Below are 10,825 nucleotides of genomic sequence, written 5' to 3' on the forward strand. Positions count from 1 at the left end.
AGCATAATTATAAAAATGTTTAAATATGTTCAAAGTAAAATGGAAGCAGAAAGGATGAGTCTAGAGCAACGGCTTGGTATATTTACAAAAAGATGAGAGCGAAGCCTGATGCCTGCACTCTGTTAGTGATCAAGAAAAATGGTAACACTCAGGCATCCGGAGCAGAAGGAGCAAATTAATCTGCCAAAACAAACAAATATTTTTCAAATTTAAACATGTTTTAAGACTGAAATATCTATAAACAATACAAACCGATGATCTGGAGAACAATATTCAGTAGAAAATATAAAGGATATGTTAAGCGAGCAATTGCATCGCATCCAATGGCACTTACATTCTAGGTGATGTTGCAAAAAACCCATCTGCATCACATAAAGCTGGAGCCAAATCTTGATTTCCACTGCAGATGGCCAAAGAGTCCAATGTGGACTCCAAAATACCACCAAAGCCCTTCCCTGGTAGTCATCTGTATCAATTTTCTTGCTTTATTGATCCGTCTCCTGCTTTTTTTGTTTCCACTTTACTTGTATTTCTGGACATTCTAACTTTCCTCTTTCAGTAAAAACCAACAGTACGACTGCAAGTGGTACATCCCCCTGACTGAGCTGACCTTCCAAGGCCCCGAAGACACCGAGCCCCTCGCCATTCCCCAAGTCTCGGACGAGGAGCTGGACGCCGTTAAGGTCAAGATCTCACACCTCCGCAGTGAGATTCAGAGGGAGAAGGTCAGTCGGAGGGCTTGTTCCTAAACACAGATGATTCTGAGAATCCAAATTTCCATGACGCATTTCATTCTTTTCGCTTTGGATTTTCAGAGAGCCAACAAGGGTTCAAAAGTAATCGACCGACTCCGGAAGAAACTGTCGGAGCAGGAGTCTTTGCTGCTACTAACGTCTCCCAGCATGCCGCTCAGATTGTTCAACAAGAACGGAAAGGTGAGGATGCGACCATTACGATGATGTGCTCTCATACGTCTATCTTTTCTAAATCGTTCCCGGCATGTTCTTTGTATTTCTTCTGTCTCTTATTTAACCGTTGCCTTCCTGAGTCACTCAGGTCCCAAACATAAGTCAGTCACAAGTTTCAACAACCTGATCAAATTCATAGTTTCCCTTCTACTAATTGCTTGATCTTCCATTGTCACACTTTCGTATTTCAGATCTTCAAATGCGTTTCAACATCAGACAAAGCTGCCTTGAGTAAATACAAAAATAAGTTTTTAAGCAACTGTTTCATTTTACTTGGCTTGAAACAAGAGGGTTTGAACAGCCTGTTTAAAATCATGCCACACCACACAACTGGATTTAAGTCTAGACTTTGACTAGGCAACTACAAAACCTTTTTTTTTATTTTTATTTTTTTACTTTTTTCAGCCAATCATAGAGGGAATTGCTGGTGTGCTTTGAATCATTGTCTTGCAGCATATCTCAAGTCTCCATGAGCTTTTTGTGATGAACAGATATTTTCTCTCAAGATATTCTGTTACGAACCCAAAATCTTGTTTCCTTAAATTATGGCTATTTTAATTATGGCATGTTTAACTGGAAGTATGATGGGGTTTTTTTGTATGTGTTTTGTTTTGTTTTTGTAAATTCTCGGAGTTTTGCAGCAGAAGAAACCGGCACACTTTCCAGAAACTTTTTCTGTGTGTTTTTTGTTAGCAGTGGTTTTCACTTGAGAACTCTCTCCTGCCTCTTTCTCATCGTTGAATCATGAACTCTGACTTTAACTGTAGCAAGAGAAGTCTTTAGTGCTTTAGATGTTGTTCTGGCTCCTTTTGTGACCTCCTGAGTGAGTTGTAGTTGTCCGCTGGTTGTTACAAGCTTCTCCTGAAAAGGTTCTCCACCTTCTGCATTTTTTTTTTTTTCCGTTTGTGGAGGTTTATGCCTTTGGATGCTTTGTTGCTTTTGAGATCTTTAACCTCCATCTTGTCAGACAGTTCCTATTTGAGTGGTTTTGTGATTGTGATATTTTGGCAGTAATCAGACCTGAGTGTGACTAGTGAAATGTAACTCGGCTGGAGTTAACCATAGCTTTTTTACTGTTTTACTAAGGTTATCCTTTTCTGATATTAACATTTGTTTGACCTAAAAAATTTAAGCATGGAAAATAAAAGCAAAAACAGGTTATATACATTTTCCCAGATCTCTATGTTTTCTTATGTACTCTGTTTGTGTGTGTGTGTGCGTGTGCGTTTTCAGAGTTACAGCTTCCTGATTTCTTCTGACTACGAGCGTTCAGAGTGGAGAGAGATAATCAGGGAACAGCAGCAGAAATGTGAGTGTCAAAGAGATGTCCTTCCAGGCATGTCCTGTCTGATCCAATTAAAGGAAAACATACCTGCTTCCCACGTCACAATGTGCAATGCATGTTTCATTAAACACTTACAGCAAATCCTGCTTTTTCAGCCTATGACTAACAAGACCCCACTCACATTCCAATATGACATGTTTTTGATATCCACCAACATTTACATAAACTTCCTGTGTCTTCGAGGTGTTAAAACTCCCTCACTGACGTCCATGGAGCTCCAAATGTTGACCAGCTCCTGTCTCAAACTCCAAACTGTCCACAACATTCCTCTTAGTCTGAATAAAGAAGGTAGGCTCCTTCTATTTGCGCCTAAATGTGGGGTTTATTTGTGCATCAGGAATGAAATTATTACAAAAACAGCTTTAAATTAAATGTTCCCCACAAGCCGGCATTGCTTTTTGCTCTTCCCCCTCCGCCTGAATCGACTCCAGAACAAACAGAGATGTGCATGCTTTTCTAATCTGCCCCCGCTGACATCCTTTTCCAATATCTCTGCTGTTTTTCCAGAGGATGAATCCTCCGGTCTCTACGGGTTTCTGAATGTAATCGTCCACTCTGCCTCTGGCCTCAAACAGAGTTTAAGTGAGTCACTCAACTTCAGACTTTATGCAGTAATTATAACATAAGGTAACTCTAGTAACCACAGCTTTAATGTTGCAGTGCAAAAAGCTCCTATTAATTTATTGTATTTTTTGTGGTTGAAAGAAATGCAGTCAAACGTTCCCTCTAAGCATACAGAGTTCCCTTTTCCCCCCCTTTTTTTATATGCAATTTCTTCACCATCACCCTCTTTCTGCCAGATCTCTACTGCACATTGGAGGTGGACTCATTTGGCTTCTTTTTAAATAAAGCAAAGACGAGAGTCTACCGATACACCACTGAACCCAAGTGGAACGAGGTAAAATCCAGAACAAATACCCACACTAAATCTTTACTAGTCTTATTTATGACTGTAGAATTTTTATGCAAATGGCCCAGCATTAATGAACCATCTGGGTTTTTTTTTCTTTTACTCAGCAGTACCCACTTAAAACACTTTTTTCTTATCTGTTTGTTTTATGCTGCTTCTCATATGTGTAGCATCTGTTGTTTTTTATCAGTTAGCTGTCTGAGTAGTGAAAAGATGTCTATCAAAAACCACAAAAATATAGAGGAAATTAACTACTGCAAATAGTTATGATTGCATGCAAGCTGGTGGATATTGCACCCTCCACAGTTATTAGCAGCCCCTCCCTCCCCCGGTAAACATTTATGAAACATTCCTATATCTATTTGATATATCCCACTTCTCATGTGGGATATTTTTCACGTACTAAATAAGTACGTGAAAAATATCCCACATGAGAAGTCACAGTTTTGATCATAATCACTGATGTCACAATCATTTCCACAATTACCAAAGGCGTTAAAAAGAAATGTGGCTGAAAAGCTTGTATATCAGTTTTTGCCATTTGGTTGCAATTCCAGCACATACAATAGGACCTACTGCAAGAGTGTGGACAATCTGAAGAGATTGCGCTGCGTCTATGTGCAGCACCAAGAAGAGTGCACTCATAGTGCCACTGGTGACTAAGGGAACAGAGAGTTTAGAAAAATATTAGATCCTCTTTGAGAATTCTGCTTAACAAAGTGGAAGTAATATGAACTAATGAGGATCTGCAGCACGCGATGACTCACATATGTCCAAAAGCTAAATGAACCGACAGTGTGGATCTCAGAACAATGTGCAAACCATATGTAGAGCATTACCTTACATAATTGCAAGGAATGCCGCTCAGCTGTGGGCAGTAAAGGGATGATATTTGTAATTTTTGTCTCACTGTTTCATCTTTCATGCAAACATTGTTTTTCTTTTTTCCCCTTCCTTTTACCCAAAGGAGTTTGAAATTGAGCTGGAGGGCTCTCAGACCCTGAGGTTGCTCTGCTATGAGAAGAGCTACAACAGGACCAAGCTGAACAAAGAAGACGGAGACAGCACAGACCGCATCATTGGGAAAGGACAGATCCTGGTATGACATGACGTCACCCCCCGTTACGATCTGCACACTTACCATGACTCAGTATTGATTGAGAGTTATGTCATCTCCTCAGCTGCAAAAGCATGAAGCACGCATCGATTTTGACAGTTATGCATGATGTAGAAAGATGATTATTAGTCGGTTATTGCAATAGGTAATCCAACCTGTGTAGCAAGTAATTAATGTCTGTCAGTTCAGCAAAGATTTACTCGGAGGGTGATTTTTTTTTTTTTTTTTTTGACAGACAGACAAACAAAAAGCTGCCATTTTTGACCTTTTATCCATTGTTGTGCTGGCAGGTTCAGCTGTCAGAACTCCTGATGGCTGATGGCATCCTGACATTGATGGCAGATTTAAAGTGTCATTGATGAGGTTGCCAAGAGAACATCAGCCCAAATTCGTCCACTGTAAATTAGCAAACGTAAAGATAAAAGAAAAAGACAAAAATATTTGTCTTTTTCTTTTATCTTTACTCCTTTTGTGCTTCTAGCAAAAATAAGTAAAAGATCAAAAGCTCACCCAGAGCAAAGCAGGTTTGTTTCCGTTAGTTATGGAACAACAGTTTTAATCTGAGCTGTCTGTATCCTGTTTGATTTGGTTAAACCGCTGCAGAAAAGTCTGCTTCCTTGGCTCACAAGCTCAGTGCTCCCCCTAGTGGCGTCTTTCAGTAATTCTGAGACCTGATCCCGTCTTAATGGGATGATGTCATTGTAAACCTGCTGCCAGAGATGCTCGACAGGATTTTCACAAGTCTGAATAAGGAACAAATGATACCTCTTTTATTTGACAGAAACTCATTCATCTTTATTTGTTGCTGTCATTTATATGTGGTTCACGTTGTCTACATGTTAAATTTACCGTTATTTGCTGGCAGAGAATGCCCAGTTTTCTCTTTCTGCAACAAAGAAAACCAGAGCAAAACAACAGAAAGCCTGGCAGGTTGCTAAAGCACAATGTCATGCAACAAGTTATATCCATCTGTTTGTTTTTTAGTCAGGATCCATTCATGTTTCTGTTCATGATCATTTGTTCATTATCCATCTATCATCTGTTATTTATCCATCTATTAATTATCTCTCTGTCCATCCGCTCTCTATAGGCCTTCTTCACCGTTTATAGGTTCACAGGTGTTAATGTAAAATTGTAGTTGAGAAAAGGCCAAGCCCCACTAAATCCAATGGACCTCAGTGTTGTGTTTTTGTTTTTTTTTTACTGGAGAAAATTGAAACCCACACCTTAAAACATTTCAACAGAAAAGCTGCTCTCTTTTTAAATTAAATGCAATTCTTTCTAATCAAATTTCTCAAAGTATTCACTCGGCGGCACAAGATTCATTTATGAGAAATGCGATCCGACTTTGTGCGCAACCATTAGAGGCTTTGGCAACATCAACATTCAGTCTTCTGTGTCTCTGCTCGTATTCTGCATCATCTCAGTGGCACCGGTTTGTACTGCCCCAGATCCAGATGGCTTATCAGATCTGTGTGGCTATGATTTTAGTCTCTGGGAATAAATCATATTTGGTTAATCTTATATTTGGAAATACAGTAAATGAATGATATCAGCCACCAACTACTGCATGTAGAGGGTGGATCTTTGCAGCTGATGTCATAGTTTTATGCATCACGGGTTCTCTAAGTGATCTAGACACAGACAACAAGAGTGCGTAAACCAGTAGAAATTAGCAGAAATAAATTCATTAATAATAAATAAATGATCAACTACGTTTTGACTTTTTCTATTTTTCCCCAACCTCATGTACTGATATGGTATTGAATGTTTTTGTCTTACAAATAACAATTAATTACCATTATTTTTGTAATAAAAGCTGCCTATTTTGATTATTCCTCTCAGCTTGATGCTCAGATTCTTCAAGGCAAAGACTGGCAAAGAACAGTTATCCCTATGAACGGGGTGAGTGTGACAGTTATTCTTCACTTTCATCCAATCCGTTTTACTCTAAATATTATTATTATTGTCTTTACAACATTTACTTGAGATTCTGCAAAGTTGTCATAAATGAATTTCTCATCTCTATGACTCTCACTTCTCTCACTTCTAAACTTGTAATTTTTTTTTATTTATTTAATTTGTTTCCTGTCAGGTTGAAGTGAAACTGTCGATGAAGTTCACCAGCAGAGAGTTCAGCCTGAAGAGGATGCCCTCAGAGAAACCCATGGGCGTGTTTGGAGTTAAAATCTCCACAGTGACGAAGTGAGTTAACGTTAGAAAAACGGAGTAAATACATAAAAAGCAGTCAGTTGTGTTGAGAACTGACTGCATCTGTATTATACTGTAATATTCTTGTTGGTGTACCTCAAGCCTAACTTGTTGTTTTCTTTTCTGTGCGAGACAAATGCTAGCTTTGTCTTTAACTATCAATTTCTCTCTGTTAAAACCTACTAGCTAACTGGGTTGTGTTTTATTTGGCTGCACACTGATCATGCTAAAGTTTCCTAACCAGCACCTTATTTTTATTTTATTGTTGTTGTTCTTGTATTGGACAATATGTCAATCTCTCACCACTATTAAGCTAGTATAACCGAATAAGTGGATGGGTTTTTTTTTTCTTTTTAAAATCAATTTTCATTAATTTTTTCCTTAGACTTAGCCACCTACAATGTTCTCAAGGAAAAAAAAAGGGTACATTCTGTTCAGTACGGCAAGTTATCCATTCATCTATTTGACCTTACTCCATCCATCCATCACAAAGTTTTTATTAATACATTGAAATGGTATGAAATAGGACAGAGAGCTCTGGAAGTCTGGTAAAAGTGCATAATTTTGAAATAATAAAAAATATATATATATATGTAGGAACCTTCACCTTCCAATGAAACAGAGTTCAAGAATAAAGAAGAAAGTGATTGGAAGTAAATTGTTGTAAATTGTCAAAGTGTTTGTTTTTGTCCTGGTCTAGACGGGAGCGCTCCAAGGTGCCCTACATTGTCCGTCAGTGCCTAGAAGAGATAGAGAGGAGAGGCATGGAGGAGGTGGGAATATACAGAGTATCAGGGGTGGCCACTGATATCCAGGCTCTGAAGACCGCCTTTGACACCAGTAAGTCCTGCATCAATCTTTGTCCTAAGCTTAAATGAACTGTGTACTTCTGTAATGGTATTCAGTGTGAACATGAGCCATTGGTTTTCTATACTCAAAGCCTTTAAAGCTTTCATTGCATAAGCTATCTTAAACAATGGATTTGCATTTCCTTATCATCATTTTAGCAACACACATCTTAGCTCCTGCCACGCTTTTCCTCTGGTCTTTACTCATTTCTTGTCTTCCTCCTGCAGATAACAAAGACGTGTCTGTGATGATGAGCGAGATGGACGTCAATGCCATCGCCGGAACCCTGAAGCTGTACTTCAGAGAGCTGCCTGAGCCCCTCTTCACTGATGAGCTCTATCCTAATTTTGCAGGTGGCATCAGTAAGTTGCTACCCGCTGCTTCCAATTCATTTAATTATTGCTATTAAAACTGAGCTGCTTTAAGGTAGTTGTCACACATTGCTTCTTGAAGAATTCAGCTGCATGCAATATGTGAAGGAGTCACGTGAATTGTTGCTTTGTCCTCCTTTCCTTCTGCTCAGCCCTCACTGATAGTGTTGCCAAAGAGAGCTGTATGCTGAACTTGCTGCTGTCACTGCCAGAACCCAACCTAGTCACCTTCCTTTTCCTTTTGGATCACCTCAAGAGGTATGGAAGACACAACACTATAGTTAGTACATGGGTGATATTCAGACAACCAACTCCACGACTGGCTTTAGGTTTCAGCTAATTTTTTTTTTGTTTTTTATGTGTATTTTAAACATATTTACATAACCATTTATAATATCAAGTACATTTATTTTGCATTCATTTTGTTTTTTTTTTTCCAAATGCTGAGCTTATCATACAAATTCTTCTCAGTTCTCCAAGTGTTTAATTTTGTTCACTGATTTCTGCGTCAGTTTAAGCTTTTGAGTTCTCAAAACTCTCCTGCACTTCTTCTCCTTCCAGTAGTTTCTTTTGGAGGTAAACTCAAACAATTCACCGTGGGCAACAATTCATCACAGTTTGACATCCTTGGCACCAACGTCACTTGTTTGTCGTCCTCTCCCCAGGGTGGCGGAGAAGGAAAGCGTCAACAAGATGTCTCTGCACAATCTGGCAACCGTCTTTGGGCCCACTCTGCTCAGGCCGGCAGAGAAGGACAGCAAGATTCCTTCTAACCCCACTCAACCCATCAGCATGGGGGACAGCTGGTCCTTGGAAGTTATGGCACAAGTGAGCTAAACCCAGCGCCACTCTGTCCACTCCCTCTGCGATTTTGTCATCGAAGTTCTGTCAGAAATAAGCAGCTAAATGCTGAGTTTCAACAACAATACCTTTGAAACTTCGTACAGACAGTGTAGCTATTCTTTAGAGAATATAAGGTCAAACTTTCTCTACAGGGATGCAACGCCAAAATATGGAACAATGAGTTATTAAATTTTAGGGGCCAAAAAGACAACTGTAATGGAAAAATACTTTTCAAGAGTTTGTGTCATGTTTATTTCTAGTTCACAGCTTTTGTCTCCTGTTGTTTCAGGTCCAGGTTTTGCTGTATTTCCTGCAGCTGGAAACCATCCCCACCCCGGACAGTAAACGACAGAGTATCCTCTTCTCCACTGAGGTGTAGAGCTTACTCAGACTGTCTGCTCTGAACTCATTCTAGTAGAGGTGTAAAAAAAAAAAAAAAAGGGGATGGACACTGGCTCAAAGTGAGCCCTCTGTAGTGTGTTTTTAAATTGACTCGGAAGGATTGTCTCTTCACAACAGAAGATGGCGCCACTCATCTCTGAAGCTCAGAGGATTTGAGGTCATAATTATACACATCATTATCCAATAGTTAGTGTGATTCCTGGCACCTGTAGTTATTCACCAGGTGATCTGCTTTTGTCACAGTTTACTTTTGTTCTCGTCTCACAAATGAAGACGTGGTAAAATTCAGCACGTCTTTCTTGACTCTCATGTACTTTTACATTGCGGCATTGTACTCAAGTTTGCATTTATTTTTGGACAATCATTAAGTCTTGCAAAACACATGATGCCATCTCAAATGTTTTTACACATCCAATCTCTTACATCGTTCTCGTTGCATTATTTCAGGATAGACGAGACATTTTTTATTTATTTTTTTTGGGCCTTTTTCAGTCACCATTTTTTTTAAAAGGCAATGAAAGCCGACACCTGATCGCGCTTACAACAAAAACAAACACGATTCAAGTTGAGAGCTATGACTTGAAATGTGTTGTGGAAAAAAAAGAGAAAGAATTTAGTTACCCAATCTTTCTTCTTTCCTAACCCCCCAAAAAAGCAGATTTATTTGGTCATATTTTTATTTGATCTCATTTGTTTCTTAAGGTAGACTCCAGCCTAAATGCACAGGAAGCAATACATTTTCTAATGTAGGAATTGTCGAAATATTCGTCTCGTCGTAACATAGGACATCTTGCCAAACTGTTTTTGTTGTGTTTTGGGGATAAAATGAGGCATGTACATGTTTGTAATCTTAAAGTTGTATTTTGTTTTAAAGTTGTTACTATTATTTATTTTTTGGGGGGGGATCCTGTTGAGGAAAAAAAGTCTTTTTTTTTTTCTTTATGAAAGTGGTAGGTTTTATCCTCGACTTTGCTGTAGAAGAGGAAGATTTCAGCCTTGTTTTTAACAATAATCCCCCGTGAGCTCTCTATTTAAATACCATTATTATTATTATTATTATTATTATTATTATTATTATTATTATGAAGGTAACGCAAGCGTTGTAGTCAAATCCTGTATGCTGCTGTGGAAAAGGCACAAGCGTCTTTAACTGCTGGGTGTCTCTTGGCGGATTCGTCTCACCTCCAGAGACGTCTGTCGCCCGTCTAGTGTAGACTTTATGCAACAGTCATAATACAGAAAACTCATACAAATCATGTAGGAGATTATTATTTTTTTTTTGTACCATTTAATCTGTGGCAACAGAAGTGCACTCATACAATATTAAAACTACTGTATAAGAATTTAAGTGGCCTGACAATTCTGTGTTTATGTCCAGTGAGAAATACTTTTTTTTTTTTTTATACCACTCGTTACCCTTTTTTGCTATTGTAAAAATTTCCCGGTGGCAATGGCCATGGCAAAGCTCATAACGTTCTTTGTTACTGATTTAACATGCAGGCATGTTTTATTATTCTTTTGAATTTGTTATGGATGACTTTGTATTCAGACTTGATTTGGGATATCATCAGTTGTTTTTATTTTATTTTATTGCACTCCTAAAACGTATCTTTTTAGCCAGAGGAAAGATAAACCTTATGTTGAGGGTTACGGTTGGATTTCTGTATACATCAATCGGCCACAACGTAAAAACCACAAACTCATTATTGCCATATTCCAGGTTAATATTAGACATTAAATACATGTTTGCTATTAATGCCTTAATCCTGACGATTTAATAGACCTTTTCTGAGCCATGATAGTTTGTGT

The 10,825-nt window shown here is 38.5% G+C and overlaps 1 protein-coding gene across 1 annotated transcript in view; it reads left to right on the forward strand.

Moving 5' to 3' along the window:
• Positions 1 to 10,409, forward strand: part of LOC103147575 (breakpoint cluster region protein-like) — an 81,428-nt gene extending 71,019 nt beyond the window's left edge. Inside the window, exons 10-23 of the mRNA XM_007565990.2 lie at positions 560 to 725; positions 816 to 935; positions 2,202 to 2,277; positions 2,497 to 2,601; positions 2,821 to 2,895; positions 3,114 to 3,211; positions 4,191 to 4,322; positions 6,186 to 6,245; positions 6,436 to 6,545; positions 7,252 to 7,391; positions 7,628 to 7,762; positions 7,924 to 8,029; positions 8,437 to 8,599; positions 8,904 to 10,409. Of these exons, the coding sequence (XP_007566052.1) occupies positions 560 to 725; positions 816 to 935; positions 2,202 to 2,277; positions 2,497 to 2,601; positions 2,821 to 2,895; positions 3,114 to 3,211; positions 4,191 to 4,322; positions 6,186 to 6,245; positions 6,436 to 6,545; positions 7,252 to 7,391; positions 7,628 to 7,762; positions 7,924 to 8,029; positions 8,437 to 8,599; positions 8,904 to 8,993 (1,576 nt within the window). The 3' untranslated portion in view covers positions 8,994 to 10,409. The remainder of the gene's footprint in view (positions 1 to 559; positions 726 to 815; positions 936 to 2,201; positions 2,278 to 2,496; positions 2,602 to 2,820; positions 2,896 to 3,113; positions 3,212 to 4,190; positions 4,323 to 6,185; positions 6,246 to 6,435; positions 6,546 to 7,251; positions 7,392 to 7,627; positions 7,763 to 7,923; positions 8,030 to 8,436; positions 8,600 to 8,903) is intronic.
• The last annotated feature ends 416 nt before the right edge of the window (positions 10,410 to 10,825 follow it).

Source organism: Poecilia formosa, unplaced genomic scaffold (assembly GCF_000485575.1).
Source record: "Poecilia formosa unplaced genomic scaffold, Poecilia_formosa-5.1.2 Scaffold6, whole genome shotgun sequence".
In the NCBI taxonomy this organism is placed as follows: Eukaryota; Metazoa; Chordata; class Actinopteri; order Cyprinodontiformes; family Poeciliidae; genus Poecilia; species Poecilia formosa.